The sequence below is a fragment of the Crocuta crocuta genome, unplaced genomic scaffold (genome assembly GCF_008692635.1).
Source record: "Crocuta crocuta isolate KB4526 unplaced genomic scaffold, BGI_CrCroc_1.0 scaffold205, whole genome shotgun sequence".
Taxonomy (NCBI): Eukaryota; Metazoa; Chordata; class Mammalia; order Carnivora; family Hyaenidae; genus Crocuta; species Crocuta crocuta.
Window position 1 is genome coordinate 960,610 of NW_027530644.1, and position 26,100 is coordinate 986,709.

Genomic DNA, 26,100 nt, shown 5'->3' on the forward strand with positions numbered 1-26,100 from the left:
AGCAGGAATTTTCTCTCTTTTTTTCCCCTTTCTTTCTCCCTTTCTCTCTTTTTCTTTCTTCCTTTCTTTTTTCCTTCTTTCTTTTCTTTCTTTCCTTCCTTTCCTCCTCCCTTTTTCTTTCTTCCCTTCTTTTTTCCTTCTTTCCTTTCCTTTCCTTTCCCTTCCTTATCTTTCCCTTTCTTTCTTTCTTTCTTTCGTTCATTCGTTCATTCTTTCTTTCGTTCTTTCTTTCGTTCTTTCTTTCTTTCTTTCTTTCTTTCTCTGGAGGTTCTTTCTTCATTTTCTTTAGTGTGATCTGATCTTTGTTCCCCTCCCTGCCTTGCTTCACTTTGCACTCTGCAGAGTGCCCGCATCTCCTGGAATGCAGCTTCTAGGTATTTCTGATGCCCTGATTTTTATGTCTGTCAACCCAGTGTTTGAAGCTGCGCCCAGGGGACACCCCTTCATTTCCTGACTCTGGAGGTCAGGGAGACTTGTGCTTCTAGATACCATAGGATTGGAACAATCAGAGACTGTGCTTGGCAAGCTACCATCCCCAAGGCACTGTGCAGATAAGAGATTCAAATACACCCTCAGCCACATTTGAAAGAGGCCTACTCGCTAGTCCTGGAGCTTTGGCCTTAGAAGTAGGCTTCAGATTTGGCACCCAGGTAGAGGCTACGGAGATGCTTTCCCGGAACATAGAGGGGGACACCATCTTTGCACTCTCTCCTTATCTTGCTCCAGGTCATGGGTATCTCCCAAAATGGAGCTTATACACTCATCTGGAGCCCTGATTTTTGCTACTGCCTCTCAGGAAACACCTTCAGATCGCCTGATGATGGTGACCAACAGGGTTTATGCTTGTGGTTCCAAAGGACTATATACATTTGCATACCTTAAGAGCTGCTGCCTGCAGGTGTGGATTCCATTCACCTTGAACCTAGGGGCTGACTGAGATCTCGCACTGGTCAGTAAGTCACTGACTGGTCTTGGCACACCCTCAACTACCGGGAGTTGTTAAAAACAGATAGGTTGCTTGGATAATCACAAAATTTTGAGAAACAACCAAGAGCTGGGCAAGGTTGAATGATAAGGTTCACCAACAACACAGGGGTGTTCCTTCAATATTGGGTGAGGTGGCTGTTTCATTTAATGTATAAAAACCAACACCGAGCCAAGCAAAATGAAGAGCAGGAGAATATGTTCCAAACAAAAGAATAAGATAAAACCTCAGGAAAAAGAAAAACAAAAAACACCTTAATGAAATGCAGATTAGAATGCCACAAATGTGAAAGATACCTTCAGGACATTTTATTTTAAAAATCAGGAATTTAGTTCCCTCACTGATTCAGCTTGACAGTATTCCTTTTATGTATTTTGTTTATTTTCTATTAAAATAATTAAGCCACTCTCTATTCATTTCCAACATATGTATAGAACATCAACCATGAGAATATCTTTATAACAATGCTTAGAGAATTAATAAATGATTAAGCATGGTAGGACTTCTTCATCTTACAGTGTAGAAGGATATAAGACTTTTTTTAAATAACTATAGTAGCTGGCACAATGTGATGCATGTTTCAGAAGTGAGAGTGCTGCAGTGGTTTTATAAGAGGGATAAAACACATCTGGTTTGGTGTATTTGGTCTTTCTGAAGGAAATAGCAAATGAGAAGTCACTCCAGGAATCAGTAGAATATCAGCAGGCAGAATTTAGGGAGGGCATTCCTGGTGAATGGAAAAATGTTATGAAGGCCCAGAAGCTGTATTAGTGTATTGGGAATATAGAAATTACTTGACTTCCATTTAATAATAGCCCTAGGAGGTTAGTGTGAAAGGAGATTCATTGGACCCATTATGTTCAATAGCCAAGGGTTTTCAAATATTCTTCCTTCTTGTCATGACATCTTTGGAGACGTGCTTGTTCTCTCATAGGTTTTATTTTACTTTCTAAGTGGAATCACCTTTGACAGTCTTTCTGGCATCAACATGCATTGTTAAATACAATGCTGTGAATTTTCATCTAAAACACAAGGGATTTTCAAGTCACCAGTCTTAATAAACCTTAAGAAGAGAATGACATATCCCAAGATAAAATTCTTTTTGGTTTAATTTTAAACAAGTAATTTAAAAAAAAACTCTCCCAGAAACAATTTTATGAGAAGATCTGCCAAAAGTGAACAGGCAACAACAGTGTGTCCTTATATGCAAAACAGTAATGGATGGTGGGTATTAAAGGGTAAATATATTTTATAATATAATTAACTCTGTTTTCCTGTGATGGATATTGTCCAGGTATATATTTTACTTTCATTTTACTTTCAACCTTCCTGTGTTTTAAAGTTTTAGGTGTGCCTCTTTTGCACAGAATGTTACTGGGTGCATAGGTGGCTCAATCAGTTAAGCCTCTGACTTTGACTCAGGTCGTGATCTCACAGTTTGTGAGTTTGAGCCCTGCTGTGAGAACTGTGCTGACAGCTCAGGGCCTGGCACCTGCTTCGGATTCTGTGTCTCTCCCTCTCTGTGCCCCTCCCTTGCTTGCACTCTCTCAAAAGTAAATAAACATTTAAAAAAGTTAATGAACAAAATGTTACCCGCGGTTGAAGTTATCTTAAATCCAATCCGGCAGTAGTGACCTTTTCAGTCTGCTTATATTTGATATTATATGTCTATGTATGTACTTAATGGCATCATTTTATTATATGCAATATTTCCCCTTTGTTATGTTTTTAAAAAATACTCTTCTTTTTCATCTTGTTGAATTGATTGTATCTTAACTTACTGCATTGCAATTATCCTCTTTAGTGGTTTAGAACAAGGGTCAGTAACCTATAATCTATGGGCCAAATCTCACTCCCACCTGTTTTTTTTTTTTAATTTTTAATGTTTTTTCAAATTTATTTATGAGAGAGAGAGAGATAGCATGAACAGGGGAGGGTCAGAGAGAGAGGGAGGCGCAGAATCTGAAACAGGCTCCAGGCTCTGAGCTAGCTGTCAGCACAAAGCCCTACGCGGGGCTCGAACCTACCAACCTTTAAATCATGACCTGAGCTGAAGTCAGACGCTTAACTGACTGAGCCACTCAGGCGCCCCCACCCCCACCTGTTTTGATAAGTAAAGTCTTAGTGGAATACAGCTACACATATTAGTGTACATATTTTCTTTTCTTTTTTTTTTTTAATTTTATTTCTTTTTGAGAGAGTGCAAGCAGAGGAGGAACAGAGAGAGGAGGATGGAGGATCTGAAGCAGGCTCTGTGCCAACAGCAGCGAGCCCCACACGGGGCTTGAACTCACAAATTGCGAGATCATGATTTGAGCCAAAGTCAGACATGCTCAACCCACTGAGCCACCCAGGTGACCCTAGTGTTCATATTTTCTACAGCTGCTTTCACACTACCACAGTAGAAGTGGGTAGTTGCACCAGAAACCCAAAGCCTAAAATATTTATCATCACATCCTTTACAGGAAAATTTTGTCTATCCTGATTTAAAATATACATACTATTTTGTGTTCTGAAGTTATAAGTTTAATCATCATTAAGTAAAGTGCAAAACCATTTCCAACCATCCATCTTCCATTATATATTCCTTAGTTGTACAGTATTTTACTCTACTTAACCCGATTTAATGTTATTTAATTACATTGTTTAAATGTAATTTAATTAATTAAAATAATTTTTTAATGTTTTTTATTTATTTCTGAGAGAGAAAGACAGTGTGAAGAGGGGAGGGTCAGAGAGAGAGGGAGATATAGAATTCAAAACAGGCTCCAGGCTCCGAGCTGGATGTCAGCACAGAGCCCGACACGGGGCTCAAACCCATGAACCATGAGATCATGACCTGAGCCCAAGTCAGACGCTTAACTGACTGAACCACCCAGGCGCCCCTAATTCTCTTGATTTTTAAAACCATGATTATCAGGCATTATTATTTATTTTAGCCTACTCCCATGTTTACCATCTTCTTGATCATCATTTTTGTATATATTTTGGGGTTAACTGTTTTTCTCCCTAAGGCAGTGGGCTTTACTATTGATAAATTCTCTCTCAGTTTTATTTGCCTAAGAATGTTTTTATTTTGCCCTGATGTTTCAGTTTCGCTGGATATAGAATTCCTAATGACGGTTATTTTTCCTTAGCAATCTGAAGATAGTGATTACCTGTTGACTGACTTCCAAGTTGAGAAGCCAGCTCTGATAAAGAAGTCAACTGTTGCCTCAAAAACTCTCTAATTTTCTGGAATAATGATTAAATGGATGTTAGAACTCTCTTTGATATTCATACACTTTAAGTTCTTTTAAATTTTTTGTTGCATTATATTTTTCCTTCCCCAAAGTTCATTAAATTTTGTACTCACATTTTGATTCTCTCTTCTTTAAAACATATAAAAAATATTGGGGCTCCTGGGTAGCTCAGTCTGTCAAACATCCAAATCTTGGTTTCAGCTCAGGTCATGACCTCAGGGTTCCTGAGTTCAAGCCCCACCTTGGACTTTTGCACTAACAGCTGCAGAGACTGCTTGGGATTCTCTGTCTTCCTGTCTCTTTTCCCTCCCTCCACTCATTCTCTCTCTCTCTCTCTCAAAATAAATAAATGAAGGGCACCTGGGTGGCCAGTTTGGGCATCTGACTTTGGCTCAGGTCATAATCCCACAGTTTGTGAGTTAGAGCCCTGTGTCTAGCTCTGCACTGACAGCCTGGAGCCTGCTTCTGATTCTGTGTGTGTGTGTCTCTCTCTGCCCCACCCCTGCTCGTGTTGTGTTTCTCTCTCTCTCTCTCAAAAACACATAAACATAAATTTTTTAAAAAATAAATAAAACATACAAAAATATACCTATTTGTGTGTGTGTGTGTGCGTGTGTGTATATGTGTATGTATATGAATTATTGAAGAAAGTATAAAGATGCATAATCTAAGACATCCCTTTGGCCTTGTGGATCAAGGTAGAGAATTATTTTCCCAGTCTGAGCTTTTTCTAGAAGCATCTGCGGGAAAATAAACACAGTCCAGCTTTTTAAGTATGTCCTATTATATTTCACCATACAGTAGTAGCTACAATGAACTGGGGGAAAAAATCCTGCTCACTTCACTCAGTAAACTATCAGCTTAGGTTCTGTTTCCAAACTGGCTGGGTCTGGGGGCTGTTTATTGCAGTCTTCTGTCTCTCATTCTTCTAAACATAAGTTCTAGTTTGAAACTGTAGTGCTTCTACACATTCTCTCTTCATTGTGTGGATATATTGACCTTTCAGGAACGATTGGAGGTTAGCTGCCTCTGCACACTTGAAACTGAGATGCGAAGGTTTTAAGGTGGATATTTTAAAACTTCTGAAATGTCTTTGTTATTTTTAAAGGCTACATCTGATCTAGTTTCTTCTTCGAAATCCTCATGTTTCAAACAGTCTTTAACAAATGTTACAACAGACGTGGAGGCAGTTTTGCAGAAACTTTGCTCTTTTTAAATTGCTAACTTGGATATAGTGTCACTTTCCTGCCTAAATAAGAATAAATACTGGCATTGATTGTTACTTTACCTACTTTCTCCTCAATTATGATCTTAACCAAACTTGATCAAATACAGATGCATAGATGTATACTTAGCAACATATATGTTTTATCAGCAAAAGCATTTTCACTTCTAACTTAAAAAGTTTCAGGCAAATAAAGTAAAATAAAATAAATAAAATAAAATAAAATGCAAAAGAGAAACCCTAGAAAAGCAGGTAATTCGAAATGGAAATTGGATGATACTTTGAGCCCTTGACTGAGTAGTATGAGACAGTGACTTGTGTTTGGGAATCAGGATTTCTTCTGCCTTGCATGGAACTGCATCATAAATGTTATTCATTGTAAATTTCTTGGGCGATGATATTTGCCAGACTGTATAGTAGCCAGTAGACTCTGGCTCAGATTCGAAGATGGTGATATAGGGATTAAAAATGAAAGTTCTTGAGAAAAAAAGAATTTTGGATATTCTTTCTTGCATTTTTCTTATTTCTTTGTTTCAATGTAGATGGTTTATTTCTGTCTTACTTTTAAAGGATGGACGTTTGTGATTTATGCCCTTTTCCTTTCAAAAAGAACTAGGGCCGCTTTACAAAGCAAATTAAATATAAAGCAGGAGATTTTAGAAAAACAAACATACAAACAAAAAGCCAATACCTAACTAGCTAAAAAGACCCGAGTTGTTTGGATCCTGTTAAAATAAGCCAAATCATTCTGGTTTATGATAGTAGCTTAAGTATTACTAAAGTCATACTACAAATTTACTGTACTAGTTCTTTGAGAATAATGTAAGTGAGCATATGTGCATATATATTCATATATCTAACTTGAAAAAGTGGAAAAATACTGATGCTAATGAATTCCTTTTTTTAATGAAAAAGAACCAGTGAGGCATTTTTCCATCCCTATCATTTTTGCTATTTTTAAAATTTCTTCGTTGTTGGAGCAGATTAAGAAGATATTTAATTCATAGATTGTTGCTTTGTCCATTTAACAGTGAATTATTTATTAAAAACACAAAAGCTAGTTTGGCATTTAAAAACAGCATAAAGAGTCATGTAACCCACAAATCTTTTACATCTGATATTCTTCTATTCTCAGTTCATGACACACTTACATTTTGTATCCCTCTTAAATAAAGCACAGCAGAAACTAGCATCACACGTTTAATAGATTTTAAAATATATTTAAACAGCACATTTAGAGAATAATAATATAGACTTCTGTTTCTTAGTCTTACAATGGTACACTATTTATTTAAAAATATATTACTTAATGCACCCCCCAATATAGTTATTATCAAATTCTCTTTAAGATAAACTGTATTTTCAAACAACATTGTAATATACCTGAATTACAAACCAACTCATAACATTTTTGAAGCTATTTCTGATATAAGTTTTATTTGAAAAGTCCAAAACAGTGATTAATAAATGGTGCTTTATGAATATTTTAGATGAACTGTAAATAAGCCTAACCATGGAGCCACCAGAAATAGCAAGTAATCCATCTAAATGTCATCCTTCCCAAAGTTACTGTGTGTTAAAGAAAAGCCTTAGAAGGCAAAGAAAGAAAATAAATTAATTTCAGAGGGAAGAATACACATGCACGTACACACAACAGAACCTTCCCATTTGGAATTATTTGCGCTTGGAGGAAGGTTTACAAAATCCCCTTACAAAATAAGGTTTTCATTGAGCTCATTCTCAAAGATATGAAAAATGGATTTCAGCTGTTCTTTCGAAATGGCAATTCTGTCAAAGCCATTCTGGGATTTTTGGTAATTTCCTTCAGTTTAGTTTCAGTGCTTTCACCTAAATAAAATCCCTTGCATCACATCAATCAGCAAACTCCGTTAGGAAGGAGAGCTAAAGAAAATGGCTGTGTCGGCATCTTTGCTCCAGTATGTTTTATATGCTTTATGTATGCAGTGACTCTTGCCTGTGGGGAGGGAAGCGGAGCGCATGTCAGTGTTTCTTTATTTTGGACTGTTTTTAAATCTGAAAAAAAAAAAAAATTCTGCAGCAGTCATGTTCTAGATAATAGGCAGACGTGATTTATTTGAGGTAAGAAGGTTGTACTACGATTTTTTAGTGTTAACTTGGAAAGTTATGGACGTAGGCTCAAGCCTGTCTCCACAGAGTTCCTGAAGCTTTGAGTGCTTTGCAAAATCTACAGTCTACAAGCCAAGAAGGAACGCACGCCTCCAGTTACACCAATTCTGTTAAAGCAAACAGTTACAACAATTATGTGTAATCTTTCAGCTTCTATGTCCTGCCTACTGCTTATTTGTTCTAATCCAGTTCAACATTTCACTTTATCTAATGAAGCAGAAACTCGAAAACAAAAATTGTGTTTATCCAAGCATTTTTGTTTGAGTTGTTCTGGGTTTTTTCTTTTTTTTTAGTTTTATTTCTAAATAAACATCCTATCACAGTTTTCACTGGCAACATAACCAAATGTGTTCAATTTCCTTCACCAATGACTAACATTCAAAGGAGTACTGTCTGATTTCAGATAATTATATCAAAATTGTATTAAAAAATGTTGAAATGAAATTGAATTGGACTTAGCATATCCCATTGAATGACAGACTGGGCTATCTATATCTAACAGACCTATAAAATAGATTTTATTGATAAGGCATCCACAAAGGAGATATATATCTTTAAATAAATAAAAGTGACTATATACATGATATCGTACATAGGTACAGAGATGAAATGAATCAGACTAATCTTATGAAATTCCCTTTTTGTCTGAAAGCATACTTTTTATTGTAGCCATAAACCTCAATACAGATCTTTTTCTTATTACCATTCTTATTTAATATTAATGGCAGCCACATGAGCGCACGACCATATTTCTGTATTTTTTCAAAATGACATTGGAGCTGTCGTCAAAGTATAGCACAGAGATGGCATTTAATTTGGTTGGGGCACAACAAGGCTTTGGCACATGGTCAGGAAACATCAGATGAACCTGGGAAAGAAAAACATGTTTTGGTTTTTTTTTTTTTTAAAGAAATAAGACATTTTGTCCACAGCTTTCAAATAAGATTCTTGTTTTGTCACTCGCAGTCGGGTACACGCTTAAGCTATCACTCTTCTCCTATTTATGTTCAGTGGCTGGGGTGGGGGTTGGAAACTGGTAGTGAAGGATGTATTTTTAAGAATTAACACCTAGAATCAACTCACCAGTTCTAATTATGTGTTGGGGCCTTGAAAAATATTCTACCAAGTAAGGAAAACTCCTTCTATGGAATATTCAGTGGAAATTTTCCTGGGGGAAAGAACGTGGCAACCTGCACTGAGTTGTTTTTGGTAAAAATGACAACTTCTATAGACTTCATGAGAAGTACAGAGGGTACAAATGCAAATCAGTGAAGTGACACTGAGACTGTAGAAAGATTTGGATCTAAGAATTATTTTTTCAAGGACTACTGAACAATAAATTGTAAAAGTTATGCCAACTCTTAAATTTTCCACAGTAAAGGAAGCATAAAAATCACCGCAAAATATACTCCAGGTATAATCCAAAACTTGTCTCAAAGCAATGATATCAACTCTTCTATACAGAATTTTTTACCGGATTGGCTTTGACTTTCTTTCTCTCTTACCCAAGTGTCGAAAAGCAGGCTCAGCTAAAACAGAAGTGAGGAGCCTAGATATTTTACAAATTGAATATCCCACTCTCCCAAAAGCCTAAAAGGTAGCTGTACACTGAAAATGAAATACTTAAGTAAAGGGTTGATTCTCATTTTGATCAGACTGGCAGTCTGCCGATGATTTGCAATAATTGAGCAAGGAGCCAGAACACAGTTTCCCCTTTCCCACCCACCTATCCTGGCCCTTTCCCCAAAGGAGTTTATAGGAAGTCCCACTGATGAGCCCTGAGGGATCCACAAAAAGCAAATACAGCCTCTTAGAGTTTTGGCTGCACAATGTCCTGGCTGAAATGATATAGGAGCCCTGCATGTGGACAGAAACAGCAGGAAAAATGAGGTGATCTGACATGAACTTGAAATTTCCTAAGACCTCAGAAAACTAAAAGTTGGATAGTTTCTACAAATTTCAGATGCAGCTTTTGTCCCTCATCAGCTTTATCTTCCATAACCCACACATACATGATTGATAACCCCTTGTTTCAATGGCCTTGGCAGCTTCACGAAGCAATCATTCTAAAAAAATGGATTGTTCTTGAATAGTTTCTCAAACTTATTAGTCACAAATATGCTTGCCTTTAACAACAAACATGCCTGTCTTCTTGTTTCATGTCCTACGCAGAACAAACGTAGAGTGCACAATGCCAGGAAAAAAAATCAAACTTCCCGTGTATCCTTCAAGTTTTGCAATGACTTATGTCCCATATCCCAGAACAGTGATGCACAGCAGGGTCTTGTTCCAAGTCCGTGTCAGGTTTTTTTAAAATGTTTCATTTTTGACACTGCCTTCTAGACTCCAGCCCTAAAAGCTGACAATATGTGCTTATATATTTATATGAAAAAATGAAAAGAAAAAATGAGAGAAAGGGGAAGTTTTTTTGACAGAGTTTTTTCAATAATTAAGCATTGCTAAGCCTGAAGGAAACGTTGGTATGTTAGATGCATATCTAATGAAACAGAAGTGTGCTGAGTCATTGAGACGACAGCATAAAGAAGCAAAGAATTTTCTGACAAAGTGTCATTTCTCTATAAGCCAATAGTGGCTGCTGCTCTGACTCTACAGAAAGCCAGTGATGCTGGCTATTCTTCCAAGGCTTGGAAACAGCAGCATTTCTCTCTACATGATTGGCTTTTAGGTCATGGTGAAGTCTCATAGGAAGGAGAGAAGGCTAGAGTTCACAGGTTCTTTTTACTGGAGAAAGTTTGAGTACAACACACCCATCCTTGAAGAGCTCTGCATTCCCCAGAAACGATCTCCTGTTTTAAGAAGTGCTTCTATTTACAAAAAACAAAGATGAAAGCATAACAAATCTTAAAATTCTCCCAGGAATTTACTCTTTACTTCGCATTTGGCACAGAAGTAGGCAATCTCATTGGTCAAGAGTAAAAAGAAGTTTTTAAGTGATGGCCTTTCAAAATACACATTTGTTTGATCTCTCTGGTTTGTTGCTGTTGTTGTTGTTTATTGTTTGTTTTTGTCTTTTTGTTTTACTCTAAATTATTTTCAAAGTTTTTGACAATATCCATGCTCTAGTTTCCATAGATGTATGCCTTTGGTGTCTAAATATTCTCTAATACCTACGATGTCAGTGAAGAGACCAGAAAATACCAAGTCATTCAAGGATTAATCTGCCAGTTTATATATACCCTTCCTTATTCAGAAGAAAACTGGGATAGTCTTTTCATCAGCTTTAAATGTTAAATGAATTCTGAAAAAAAAACCAAAAATCTTCTGAAGAGTCAGCTCACAAACTCCAATAGATATGTTTCTTATTGGTCATAAGCGAGACTCACCCACAAAGACAAGATTTTTTTTCTTACAGCTACTGCTCACCTACTGCCATCTACCAAATAACCACTTCTGTTATTAAATCTTAAATCTCAAAATATTGTTCTCTTCCCTCTATTCTGATGACATACAGTTATAATGTTCATATTAAACCAAACATTAATTTGGAATTATATCGTATAGTCTATTGCATCTTCTTGGAGCATCTCACTTAGTGTTCCAGAGACTGTCCCACTGCCAAGTCAGTAAGTCACACACCATAAGGCAGGTAAGTCAGAGTCTCAAGATGTTTCATGAGCTCACTAGATAGAGTAGAACCATTCAGACAGCGTGAAACCTACATTTTATTATTGTTTTCACAAAAATAAGCCCAGGTTATTAGAGATTAAATCACTGCTAAATTCCTGAGTGAGGAAGGGGGTGGGGGGAAGATTAAATCCACTTTAAAGATTATATATAAATATATATATATATATATATCAAGAAATAGAAATGAGTCTTCTACTTATATTCTACATGAAGAACTTTCATAATATGAAAATAGGTTGTGGAACATTCTTAAATAGTTAGAGTAAAAGCCCTCAGATGAAATTCAGTAAGGCTATATTATTCAATGTTTTTGCAATGATTACTAATGAATTGCTAGGTTAGAAATGGCCCCTGGGAACCTGTGTGGTTAGTCATATTGCATAGTGAAGAAATCAGTGCAGAGTGACCACTTCATGTGGTTACTCCAATTTTCCTAGCCGAATCCTTCCCTATTCTGGAATCAGCATTGTTCTTCAAACAAGCCCAAATGTCCTGACTGTATCCACAATTGTTACTTTGGCTCTAAAAAGTACCAAAGATGTTTGAAAAGAAAAAAAAATCATACATTTGTAGCTACAAAAGGATGCTTCCCTTTAAAATAACTTTTATATCATGCTAGGATCATAAACCATTTTCAATTCTACAAAAACAAAGCATACCAGAGTCTGAACGATGGCATGGTTGGTGGCATTCATGTGGGCATTGAGTGGAAAGGAACATTCTCCATCACAATAAAATGCAGCATATCCTTCTGGTGCTATAATCCAGTCCTAAAATACACACACACAGACACAAAAAGGAGGAGGAGGAGGAAGAGGAGGAGGAGGTGGAAGAGCAAAAAAGAAATTGCCAAAATAAAAATAAAGTAATTCTTGAAGAATACCCATATTTAGTCTAGATAGATATCTCTTCTTCATCCAACAATTATTCTAACAAGACAGCCTCCCTCAAGCCCTTGATTTATTTTTAAGTTCAAGTTTACAACATAAGTATAAATATTTTCACAAAAAATTGCCCTCTGTAATTTTTCCCAAGTGGTTGCTATGTAGGATATTCATAGTATTATCAATTCATGTATTCATGAATAAAACCATAATCATTAAATAGCATTGTAAATATTGTTTACACAGGAAATGATGAACTTTGGAAAGTTCAAGTGAACCAGAAAGGAAAAGAAGAATAAACTTATTTGAGATAATTCCCATTACTCCTTAATAACTCATTCCTGGTTTTAGAAGTCTGAAGTCTGACAACCTCCTAAAGCTTTAATATTTGTTCCTTTTTCTGTTTTTCTTTCCATTCATGTGTTGACTTTATAGTCTCTTTAGAAGAAACAAATTGCAGCAAATTCTTGAGAAAGGCACATGAAATTTTTTAGGAAGCCAAAAAATTGGCATGTGGAATGGCTGCCCTGATTTTTCCCCCAAGAAGTAAAACTTGGTCCAAATGTAAACTTATAGAATGAATCATGTTGAAGGTTTATCATAAAATTTTTAAATGCTTACATTTTATTATTGCTTTTCAATGAGATAATCCAGATTCTGCAAATCCATTGTAATGAGATAATATAACCTAAAAACTTCAATTTAAACTATCAATACATAAAGCCATCAAAAACTATTTTGGTTGGGGCACCTGGGTGGCTCAGTTGCTTAAGCATCTGACTTTGGCTCAGGTCATGATGTCACAATTTGTGGTTTTGAGCCCTATTGTGCTCTATGCTGACAGCTCAGAGCCTGGAGCCTGCTTTGGATTCTGTGTCTCCCTCTCTCTCTCCACCCCTTCCTCACTAATACTCTGTCTTTCCCTCAAAAATAAATTTAAAAAAAATTTAACAATTAAAAAACAAACCCTATTTTGATTAAATTCTCTTACTTACCCTGTTTGTGAAACATATGTAAAAGATAGCAATAAGATTTTTTAAGTTCAAGAAAAAAATTTTTTTTCTGTATGTCTATTTTATAATAACATTAGAATCAAGGATTCTGTCTCCTATCCCTGGAGGTTGAGGTCATAAGGGGGCATATGCTGTTGCTTGAGTTAATCTGAAATTGGTATAAAATTAAAACTTTGGGATATTTAAACAACAACATTTTTTCACTTTCTAAATATCATAGGATTATGTTTCTTCTTCCGCATAGTTGTTGTTTTTTTTTACTGTAAACCCTAATAATGATGTTTCAATGACAAAAGGATAATGGAGAAATAAAAAAAGATGTAGATAACCCATATACTGAATAGTCATATAAAATATACTTGGTTAACGTATTAGAAAAAATACTAACAAAGATTACAAGTAACTCTGGATTTATAACAAAACAGGAAAGAAGCACCCTAGTTGACTGACCATTCTTACCTGCCATCCCAGATCCCGGAAACTCACATAGAGTTCATGCTTCTTACAGGCTTGCTTTTGTTCACTTGTATTATAATCTGAAGGTAAAAATCAGATTTTAAACAAATGGCAGCTTATTGGGTATCATAATAGTTCTTTTGTGAGATCACTGATAAAGTTAAAAAGAAGCTGTATTTAAAGTTGTAAAATAAGTTTGCAGCATAAAGCCAGAGCCACTTAATTCATCATGTGAACTAGAGGCAAATAACTTGTCCTGAGTTTCTTCTTCTGTAAAATGTAGAAAACACCATTTACCTCCTGAGGTTCTAAGAAGAATTTAGACTCTCAGCTTTATGGTGCACAATCTGATGCCTTCCATTCAATGAGTACTAGCTGCTCAATGAATGCTTATTCATTAATTCACACTGTAGTGGTACTTCATATACTTATATATATTAAATATTCATAAATTTTTTTTTAACATCTTCCATGAGGTAGACACTGGGAAAGTACCAACTGGGATCTTACTGAGTTGATTTTATTTCAGTAAACATATTAAATTTGGAATACTCAAAGTTGAGCTTTAGATTTTCTCCCCAAAACCTGTCCAATCTGTAGACCCCTCCAGTTTTTATTGATGGAAGCTTCCCCAGCAAAAAGAGAGAGAGAGAGTGAAAATATTCTCTGCTTTTTCCCCTTACTCTTACATCCAATCTGTCAAGAAATCCTACACACCGTACTCTCAAATTGGTGCAAAACGCACCTACTCTTACCACCTCCATGACTAGTCCTGGTTCAAGCCACATCAGATTTCACCTGAATTACTGCAATATTCCCATTCCTAATTCTCCTTGCTTCTGATCTTGGTCTTCTACAACAAAGCAGTCAAGTAGACCTTCTAATAAGTAAATCAAATTCTATCACTATTCAGCAAAAAGACTCACTCTGGTTTCCCCATATCACAAAGTGAAATATCCTTACAGTGGTTTTACAAGGTCCTATATGATTTGACTCCATCACCTCACTGACTCATTTCCTATTAAACTTCTTTACTCCATTCTGGCCATGATACCTCCTTGCTGTTTTCTGCCCAGGTCAGCTTCCACCCATCTTAGGGGCCTTCATACTCAGTCCTCCCTCTACCTGAAATATCTTTCACTTGGATATATATATAGCTTCCTCAACTTTTCACTGAAGCATCATCTTGTCTGTGAAGCCTTCACTAACTACCTTATTTAAGGTCACAACTCCCACCATGATATTCCTGATACCCCTCACTTTGCTCTTATTTTTCCCATTTCACTTATAATATTTTAATATGCTGTACCTTTTATTCACTGTTTCTTGTCTGTATCCTCCCACTAGAGTATAAGCTCCATAGGGTCAAAAATCTTGTTTGGTTCTCTTTGATTCACCGATATATCACATGTTTCAGAAATCGTTTCTGACATACAGTACATATTCAATAAATATTTGAGGGATATATAAATGAGTTCCTCAACCTGTTCCACAAATGACTTGATGCAAAGGAAATATATTATTTCCTTTACATATTTTAGAATATAATCTGTAAGACCAACAACTTTTTATAGTTACTTAAAAGAATCAAGCATTTTTTTATTTTTTTAAATTTTTTTATTTATTTCTAGGAGAGAGAGAGAGAGACAGCGTGAGCAGGGGAGGGTCAGAGAGAGAGGGAGTCACAGACTCTGAAACAGGCTCCAGGCTCTGAGCAGGCAGTCAGCACAGAGCCCGACGCGGGGCTCGAACCCACAAACCGCGAGATCATGACCTAAGCGAAAGTCGGACGCTTAACCGACTAAGCCACCCAGGCTCCCCGAATCAAGCATTTTTTTTTAAAAAAAGAATTAAGGTTAAATAGAGAGCCTCCATATTGTATCTGGACTAAAGTAAAACATCAAAGAAACACAACTTTATAGAAAATCAATGTTGCCTTCCTTAGAGTTTGTCATACTTTATACACATAACATTCATAAAAACAACCCATTTTTTATTATTTCCAATATGAAATATAAAAGAGGAAAAAATGTAGGGTAAGGGAGCCAGCAAAATAACTTATTTTCAAAAATGACAGCTATTTTTTTTCTTCTAGGAATAACTGCTACATTCACTCTGACAGTCATCTCTGTTAAATCCGTGTAGTTGTTTACTATGCAGAGTAGTCTCTCTTAAGATGTCACCTTCCAGTTTAATTATCCTCAACCTCTAATGACAATGTAGACATTTCAAAGATCCATGGAATCTGTCTTAGCAGGTCTTGCCATCCACTTTTCACAGTTACTTCATGCAGTTGTCTATTTAATATCTGCCTAGAGGGGCACCTGGGTGGCTCAGTCTCTTAAGCGTCCTCTTGGTTTTGACTCAGGTCATGATCTCACGGTTTTGTGAGTTTGAGCCCTGCATCTGGCTCTGTACTGGCAGCATGATGGTTTCTTGGGATTCTCTCTCTCCCTCTTTCTGTACCCCTCCCCTGTGTGCACTTATCTCTGTCTCTCTAAAAATAAACACATAAACTTAAGAAATTAAAAAAACTTCTTTAAAATTTCTGCCTAGAAAACCAAATAATGATTAAATATTGAACTCAGACATTTTTACTTCTAGATCAGAGTTATTCCTGATGTGCAGTTAGCTTTATTAAAACAAATTAAATATGCAGGTAATGACAGAAAATAGAGAAAAGAGAATTTATGTGAAATATTCTTTGGGCAAACTTCTCCCTTAGTGAGAATTGCACAAGGAACCAATTTTGGTCAGGCAATGGACAAGCATGCTATAACAGTATATACAAGAACATGAAATGGAAAAGTTCCCTGTGTAGTTTTTAAGGCAAAGAAATAATTGATTCTGGTGTTATTTTGATTATATAAATTTTTTTGATTCAGGAAAAAAAAGTCACCCATGCATTAGACCAGGTGTCAGAACACCTTTTCTTATAAAGATAGTGAATATTTTAGTTTATGGGGTCTTCCTTCACAATGACAACTTTGCCACTACAGTGTGAAAGTAGCCACATACTAATGTAAATGGATAGACAAGGCTATATTCCATTAAAACCTTATTTCTGGATGCTAAAATTTGAATTTTATATGATTTCTATGTGAAAGAAAATTTTATCCTTCTTTTGAGTCTTTTTTAAGCATTTAAAAATGTATAAAACCCATTCTTAGAAATTGGGTCATACAAAAAGAGGCCATGAGACTTTACTTTGCCAACCCCTGCATTAGACAATAATGAGGATATTTATTCATTCATCCTTGTCTTAATTAAAAACATTGAATATGAATAAAAACATTGTAGCCAATAATACATAAAGGCATAGACATATATGAAAAGCCATAAACTATGTATATGGTTATATGAATTCCATGTTTATAAAAAAAGAAAGTAAAACTTAAAAGTCAAAATAGATCTGTTCCATCTATGCAACTTTTCATGCAGGCTAAGTGATGTATATAATATAACATCACATAAAGGTAACGAGCAATGAAATTTATAACAGAATCTGGTTCCAAGAGTCTGATTTCATAAAGCATTAGGACCATATGCTTATTCTGTCAGAAATAAAAATTAATGGATGAGTCAAGTGAATGCTATACCAAAACCAGCAAAGTCTACAGTTAGATTTATATAAATGGTTGGCAGAATAAACTAACGGAGGAAGGGCAAGGAAATTAAATTTATATCTTTAAAAATTATTGATCGACAGCTTTTTGAAAGGGACATGATGCCATTGTGGATTAACTTGCTGAAAATTGAAGACTTCTGCCAGAAATTACTAGAATGTTCTTGTGTCACTACCATGCTAGAAAAGTATGCTAACATTGCTCAACCACAATGCAGGTGTTACAAATGCATCATTTCTTTGTTTTGTCCTATAATGGTAATAATATTGGGAAACCAGTGCCAAAATATTACAAATATTGCTGAATACTTTATACAAATTTCTTTATGATCAATTTCTACAATAAGCACAAATTTAATCTTTTTCTTAGTTAGACTTTTAAGGAGTTACTCTGTCTTAGAAAAGTGTTGTGAAAACAATATATGGAGATTAAAAGTAGTAAAAATCAATAATCCTGAACTCTACATAGGACTTCAATGGTCTGCCCAGTAGTCTCTGAAAAACAAACATCCAAATAAATAGACATAGGTTAGTTTAGCTGTGAAGTGGGCCAGAAAAATTAAATCCAGACAACTCCATATACTAATATGGGGTTTTTTTCTTTTTCTTTCTTTCTTTCATTTTTTCTTTCCCTCTGTCTCTCTCTCTCTCTCTTTCTTTCTTTCTTCTTTTGAAATCTAGTATGAGCTTCTTTGGTGGGTTAAGTATAGACATATTTATAAAAAAAGAAAAAAGGAAAAAAAACCCAAATATGATGTAACATTAGACATGTCAAAAGCTTAAATCAGTCAAATATTATGAGATACTCTGCTTCAAAGCAAAAGAGGTTTTAGCGTTCTCATGCCTAGTTCCCAGCAGAAAAAAAGAGATAAAGGAAGTCAGCACCTAAGCATCAGGGTTTTCACTAACTTCTAGAAAATGGAAATGACAAATGAATGAAGGTATAAGAGGTAAAGAAGCAGGAATAATACTAAAATAGACTATCTGCTCATGTAAATCTTGATATGGCCCTAGGGGTATAGAAATTCATGATAAACTCCAAACACATAACGATCCCCTTCAAAGATACATGATTTCCAAAATGCTACTGCCATTCTATCTTAATCACCATCTTCTATAGCCAATAAACCCCTCCCTTGAATTTATGCACAACCCACTAAGAATTACTGTTACTGATTTGTGTAGCAGTAACTATGTTCTTCTATGTACAAATATCTGACACAGAACAGATGCCACAAAATAATAACTATCTGTTGTGTTTGTTGAATTCTGCTTACCAAAGCATTTATGTGGATGATCCAACTAATATCTTCAACTTTGAACTTATTGACATAAAAACTGTCTACAAACCTGAGTTTGTAGACATCTCTACATAAAAGCTCCCTAAATACCTCCTACTTACTATTTTTACTTCTGACCTTATACTCTTAAGATGCTACCCTTCCAATAATGACTTTGGTTAACAAGACCACCTAGTGGCCCAAGTGAGAACATTTAGTAAGTTTCTTGATTTTCTTTCTTTCTTCCTCATGTCCTATACTACATTAATCCACAAAGCCCATTAACTGACCCATTTCTAGTCTAGATAACCTTTTGGAAACCCTTTCCTCTCTTGATTATCTCATACTTCCTCAATATCCTCTTCCAGTAACTTTGACCGAGGATAACAGTTCTTCCCGGCTCTCCTCCTCCATCTCTCACCATAAGTCTTCTATCTCTTTCATGGAATTGCTTTCTCTCCTTGCCTATACTTAAAGTACTGATGCTGCCACAGGAGACTCCATTTTTTTTTCTTTTACTTTATTATCTGTGACACTGGTAAGTCCTAAGCTCCATCTATCAATTTGGGCTCATATCCATATCTTTTTCCTGTACCTTCCACTTATTCTTGACACTCCCATCTCCAGAATCTTGTCTCACCACCCACCGCTGGCCCACCCCACATGCTTTGGTTTCCACTTCCCCTTTCTCCAGTCTATAATCTTCACTGCTTGGAGTGTTGGACTAGCCTCCTAATCATTATCTGGGCTTTCGATTTCCTCCCTTGGCATCCCATCCTTCACTCTGATGCCAAATTTAACTTTTTAAAATGCATATCTGATTATGGTACTCCTTTTCCAATTTCCTGATGAAGACACCATATTTCCTAACTATCACATACCCTACTCTTTATAATTTAGTTCCTGCATACTTTTCTAGCTTTTCTCACACCTCTCCCACAAGGCATCTTGCATGCCCAGATATTAACATGGGTTCATGGCTCTGTAACTGCACATCCATCTGAAATGGCTTCACCTACCTTTCCATTTCTGAAAAACATCTATTCTTTCTCAAATAAGTCCCTCATGAAGTCTTTTGAGCCATACTTGGTACTACTTAGGTGCTTTCTCCTTCCTACCATTCTACTACCTTGTATCTACTTTAATAGAATTGACCTCCTAATAATTACTAATGCTCGTGTCTTTTCTATTGTCTGTGGGAGTGCTTGTGCTTTTTAAGAAGCAACACCCTTAGTTATCCATCTTTTATCAATATATAGTTAATACTGTGCTTATCACACAATGGGTACTTATTTGTTTTTTTATGTTTATTTATTTTTGAGGGAGAGACTGTGAATGAGGGAGAGGCAGAGAGGGGGACAGAGGATCTGAAATGGGCTCTGTGATGACAGCAGAGACCCTGACGTGGGTCATGAACTCGCAAACCATGAGATCATGCTCTGAGACCAAGTCAGATGCACAACCAACTGAGCCACCCAGGCACCCCAATGGGTGCTTATTTAATAATGAATAAATTTATTTTACAACAAATCATGCCCAGATATATTCTCTCTATGGATTCTCTTTAGACAGAGACTTGGCAACAGACACAATGCATTAATGTCTATTGATGAATTTATTTTATATAATTAATTGCTCAATTAGACTGACCAAATTAGTTAAGTCCTCTAAATTCCTTCTTGCTTCTGAAGTCTCAAAGGCCATGAAGTCCCACTAAGTGACCAGGAGTATTGGTACTTTTTATGGAGAGAGCTTCTAGTTTTCTCTGATATAAGAGTCTGAACTCTTTAGGTACCAGCTCTGAAACACCAAACCATATGAACTCATTTAAGAATTAACAATGATAATGGCTTGTACCAAATAAGCATGCACCACTATTCTCAGTTCCTTGGTAATATTTATTTGTTTAATTCATTAGTTCATTTAATTAATTTAATGTTCACAACTCATGTCATCTCATCCTAGGGGCAGAGACTATTAACATTCTCACTTTACAGATGAAGAAACAGAGATAGGGAGAGGTGGCATCTTGTCCAAGATTTTACAAATAGTAAATGGCAGACCCAGGATTAAATGATAAAATCGTAAATGGATGATAGGTAAATAAATATATAGATAGATAATATGTGCACCAAATAATTGTTGTTTTAGGAGGGATATTCAAAATTTTGCATGATTCAGGGCACAAATAAATAACAGCTCTCAGTGTTAATCATTAAATAAATCAAGTGGATTAGAAACATTCTCACATGTGCAGCCTTGCAGGGTCTCCACTGTAACCTTCATCTTGAGAGCCCCAATTTGGAAACAACCAAAATGCTGTTTAAGGGTGGCATGACTAAATCAACCCTGATACAAGTACTGTTGTCTATATTGCAACAGTTAAAAAGAATGAGGTCACTCGATTGGAAAGACAGCTGAGACATATCTTTTTTTTTTTTTTTTAAATCCATAAAACCAACTCTATGACATTCTGGAAAAGCCAAAACTGTGAGAACAATAGGAGATCAGTGGTTGCTAAGGGAGGAAGGGATGAATAGCCAAAGGAAAGAGGATTTTGAGGGCAGTGAAAGTACTCTGTATGAGAGCATGATGATGGATAGATATCCTTATATATTTGTCCAAACCCACACAATGTACAACACCAAGAGTTAACCCTGATGTAAACTATGAACTTTGGGCAATTATGGATTCTTCCTTGTGATTCATCCTTGGTAAGAAAGGCACCATTCTGATGACTAATGTTGATAATGGGGGAGGCTAAGCATGTGTGGAGCAGCGGTATGTGGGAAATCTTTGTACCTTTCTCTCAATTTTGTTGTGAACCTAAAACTGCTCTAAAATAGTCCAGGAAACTACAAAAGATGTATCATTTATGTAATTAAAAACACATAATAAAAATATATTCTCCAAAAGAGATGTATATAATGAGGAAAAGATTTGCAAGTACAAGTACCATGTTGATATGTGTATCAGAGTAACCTATCTCAAAAATATTTAGGTGATGAAGAGAGAATTTTGGTTTTATTTATTGATTATTTTTAAGTGATGAAAATATGTATTAATTACATGATATAAAACATTCTGGGAAAATAATTATAATTAAGTATTCCTTTTTTGGTTTTCATTAACATCAGTTTGTCCAAGAGACATGAGTTCATATTGTATACATAGGGCAAAAGATAGTGACTATTAGACTTGAGAATACGTACAAAATGTTTCCATTTTAATGACGCTTAGAACCAGTTGGCCTAAGAAATCACCATGATTTTAGGTAGGGCCACTAATGACTGGATTCACTTTCAACAATCCCTAGTATCCAGCACACAATAAGCACACTTTTCAAGAAGATCTGCAGTGAACCAGGACTTGCTATTTGTCTTTATGTTCTTCCAAATTCTTTATACTCTATTTTCAGCACTGCTATAGTCCTTAGAAGAGCATCTTGCTCTCAGTAGATTCTTTAAGATCTTATCAACCTCGTACATAGAGCCTCTTTAAGCTAACTAAAAAAATAGCTATTACTTCCAGTTCTTTCTGCCACATCCAAAATTCAAATAAACATCCATTGTGCTGCCTCATGATGAGGCAATATCGCCCACAATGTGTCTGCCCAACCTCCTTGACAAAAATCTGAAGAGAAACAAAGAGAGACAGGTTCTATAAAAAATCTGGGTGCAGTGGTGCTGTGTACATTCCCCTGAAAGAGGAATTTAGTTTTTTCCATACAGTGGACACATTAATTTACTTAATTCCTGTTTTGTGCTAGACAATGTTTTGGGCTCTTCCATAGGATTATAGAAGAACAAAGAGTCACTGAGAAGTTGGAAGGCAAGAATCTTTGAAACAGAAAAGAAATTGGGTAAGGAAAGTAAGAATGACCTGGGTTTTAATTCTGCTGCACTAACAGAGACTTTTGACATTTCACAATATGCTTTGGAGAAAAAATTGCAGTCAGGTAAACACCTAATACAACTCTCTTTCCCCGATTGGCGTCTTTCTTAGCCGTGTAGTCTTCAAACTAATTTATTGTAAAGGCTTAGTGCTATTACAGCATTTATTATTTATATTTTAATAACTTTAAAACTTCACGGGCATTTCAAGTCTACTAAATGTCAAATTTTGCGTTTGTATTAGCATTCTCTTTCCTTAAACCCCTGTCTGTTAGGCCAAATCCTGTGAGACTTTTTCCTGTCTGCTTGATTACTACCTATTGAAAGGTTATGTCTTATAGACACAAACCAGCTACTTTCTTTCTTATTATCAAAATATGAACATGCTCCAAAACATCTACCACATATTTCACAGAAATGGCTGCCAATGACAAACTTTGTGAAAAGAAAATACTGGGCTATATTAGAATAATTTGGTACCCCAAACGGTGTTAGGAAACTGGTGAAAAGTTACATGATTTCTGCTCCATGTGTTTTATTCATCTCTAGTTATAGAAGTACATTTGTTACTTGTGGTCAGAAAGAGAAGACAAATAGAGTTCACCAATAGGGAAAAGAACTTTGATGATTTCAGTCTTTGGAACGCCTCTGCCACAGTCGTTACAAGCTCCAATAATAAGTATGCGACTCACACTTTTCCCTTTGTGACTTCCTCAAAAATTATTCACTATTCTATCCATGGTTAACAAACCTTTTTCTTAATGCAGTCTGCTACATCAAATTAAAAACATTTCAACCAATTTCAGAACCATTCTACATGAAAAGAAAAATATACAGCTTTGACAGGCTAGTATTTACAAGGAAGAAAAGGTCTTAGAAAGTTATTTTTCTCCATCTTTCATATGAAGCAGTTATAATTTTTGCCAAACTAAATATCTTGTGAAGATCTTTATAAAATAGCTTTGTAACAAGGCATAAATACCATGTTTTACTTTTAAGTGAAAAATATGGTTAAACTTAGTTGTTGGAAAATTCTTTTAAAATATTGCTCTATATTTAGTATAATGTAATTTCATAAAGATATCTTTCCCCATTTCTCTTATTGGTTACGTCAAATAGACCTAAGAAGATTCCAGTGGCCCAACTTAGCATGTTTGTTGAGAATTCCAGGTGCAAAAAAAATTAATAAAACATATTATTATTTATTTATAATCATTCTTTAACACACACACATTTGAGTAATAAAAACAATGCAGTATGATTTGTCAGGTTCAAGTGATTGAGGGAAAAAAATGACGATTTCAGGAATAATGGCAAATGCTGTCTCAATGTCTTTTTGGAAGAGTAAAGCATTCTAATTTGCTTGAGTACCATATGCAGGGATCTTGTCTGTTTTGTTCACCAGCTCATCCATTGTGCCTGGCAAGTACACTGCATACGGTGACCATTAACAGAGAACACATACTTTTCAAATGAACAAACCTAGTGTACTAAGTTGGGATGTTCTAGGGTAAAGTTTCCCCTTCAAACAGATTCAGTTTTTATAGATAAAGAAAATTTCCTGGAATAAAATAGCCATCATTTCCATCTACAGATGGCTTACGAAAATCTGTTTGCAGCCTGGATCAAACAAGGTATTTATTGGTGTAAATAATATGATTCAAAAACTTCAGATTTTGGCAGTTAACCATTCGTTCTGAGTGACTGTACTTTTATCTTCCTTTTATATCAATTAATAGATTAACTTGAGAGTACGTTGGGATAATTAGTGCATCTGTAATATTTTGTTATTAAATGGTATACATATGTGTGTACCTACATAGACAAAATTAAAGCAGATTATGTAGATAATAGCATCGAGATAATTAATGGAAGTGTAAATATTATCTTAATTTCCACATAATCTGTCCTGCTTTTATTTTCAGAAAAAAAATGTAAACTTCATGATTCACATGTATCACTTTAAGTACTAAAGACATACTTTTCTGTTGAATTTACCTGGTTACCCATCCGTATTTGAGAGGCCCTGGGGGATGTCAACTCAGCAAGTTGTGCAGTTCAGTTTGAGCTAGACTTTGTTGACGTAGCCATTTCATAATTTTATTACCGTCAGCTTGATTTTAATTTGAACTGGATCTTTCAACACACAAAGGCAAGCCATACTTACTTTGAAATACATTGCTGATCGAACATTCTGAGGATGTTCTAAACATTGTTGGATGATTTAATAGACCAAACCAAGGTATATCCAGAGGGCAAATTTATTGTGGCTACTTGATTTGCAACATACGACCCCATAACTCTCTGCACACAACTGCTGCTCTGGTTTTATCTTACCTCCAACACTGGACATTCTGGAGGAGTCCTGATGAGAGCTGGATTTATTGCGGTTTTGATTTTTCCGTTTGTTAGCTGCTCTCACAGATCGAAGAAGTACCTCACTTGCCTTGAAGAAGGCCACCATGAATGGTTGTTTTGACTGAGGTCCATGTCTTCCCACGAGACCAGCAGATTTTACATTGATACTCCGACCTAGAATGGAAGGCACAAGCACTTGGTTTATGGGAAGGAGCTAAAGTTTACCTGCCGTGAATGAATTCTGAGGGTACTTTGAACAAGTAACATTACTTTTTAAAACATGATCAGAATGTTTTCTTTGCAGGCCACAGATTTTTATAAACATTGAGAGTTTGCTGTTACAGACAATTATCCATGCTTGGTTTTCCATTTTGCTTCATCACCACAGAACACCCTCAGGCTGCCTTCACTAGTTGATCCTTCTCAAACCTGGAAGTCAGCAATATTTTAAATGGAAAGGCTTGACTACCATCAGCCTGGAAATGTCCACATTAAGTAACAATTTCAAAAATATTAGCTATGGGCTCTTCTGCATTAAATGCCCTATAATTTTCCTCTAAGTGATAAAAGCCGAATGGCTGGCTGGGTGTTTCTACTTTCTCCAGCTTTTTCAAGCCTTTCAAGTGTTAATTAGTGCTGATAGCCTTCCCCCTTCACCTCTGGCCTGTGCCCAGCAAACTTTACAAAGCTACAGCTCCACCAAAAACTCTTCACGGGTCATTCTACAAGTCCCTGCTGGAGACGGAGGTTTGCTTTAAATTCCAGTTCTTTCTAAACCTCAAAACTATTTTGAAGTAATCATGGAAATTTAAGAGTTCCTCCCTCTCTGAATTTTGACTCACCTGAATGTTTACTGAAAGGATTTCACAAGTTGTTAACTGAGCCTGGAGATTCTCAGAAAGGAGACAAGACTCCAGGTGAGTTTGGAGACTCACCTTTGTCTCTAAACCAGCCTGCAACCCAGACCCTTCTGAGGCTGTTGGTCTGGTTGTGTTTCAGAGAATGATTGTGATTGCAACCAGAGCCTGTACGGGAATGCATTACAAGTGAAGGTGTCCTAGAGACTAGAGGCAGATGTTGGTAGAGACCCTCTCCCACTGGCTACTAATACTAATAATTACAGTAATGCCAAATGTATTTGGAACACTTGCAATGTATGTGCTGGGCGTTTTTCGAAGCGTTTTCCATGTAATATTTCATTTGATTCTACAGATACTCTAGGAGTTAGGTGTTACTATTTTCCCCTTTTCACAATTCACTCTTGTTATGCTCTTCTAATTTAAAAATCACTGAAAATTATGTATATATTTATATAATTATATATATAAGTTGCATATAACTAT

The 26,100-nt window shown here is 35.8% G+C and overlaps 1 protein-coding gene across 1 annotated transcript in view; it reads right to left on the reverse strand.

Annotated features, from left to right (window-relative positions):
* Positions 1–6,528: 6,528 nt before the first annotated feature.
* Positions 6,529–26,100, reverse strand: part of BMP5 (bone morphogenetic protein 5) — a 113,939-nt gene continuing 94,367 nt past the window's right edge. The window contains exons 4-7 of the mRNA XM_077769072.1: positions 24,737–24,931; positions 13,605–13,681; positions 11,908–12,018; positions 6,529–8,468 (exon numbers count right to left, since the gene is read on the reverse strand). Of these exons, the coding sequence (XP_077625198.1) occupies positions 8,319–8,468; positions 11,908–12,018; positions 13,605–13,681; positions 24,737–24,931 (533 nt within the window). The 3' untranslated portion in view covers positions 6,529–8,318. The remainder of the gene's footprint in view (positions 8,469–11,907; positions 12,019–13,604; positions 13,682–24,736; positions 24,932–26,100) is intronic.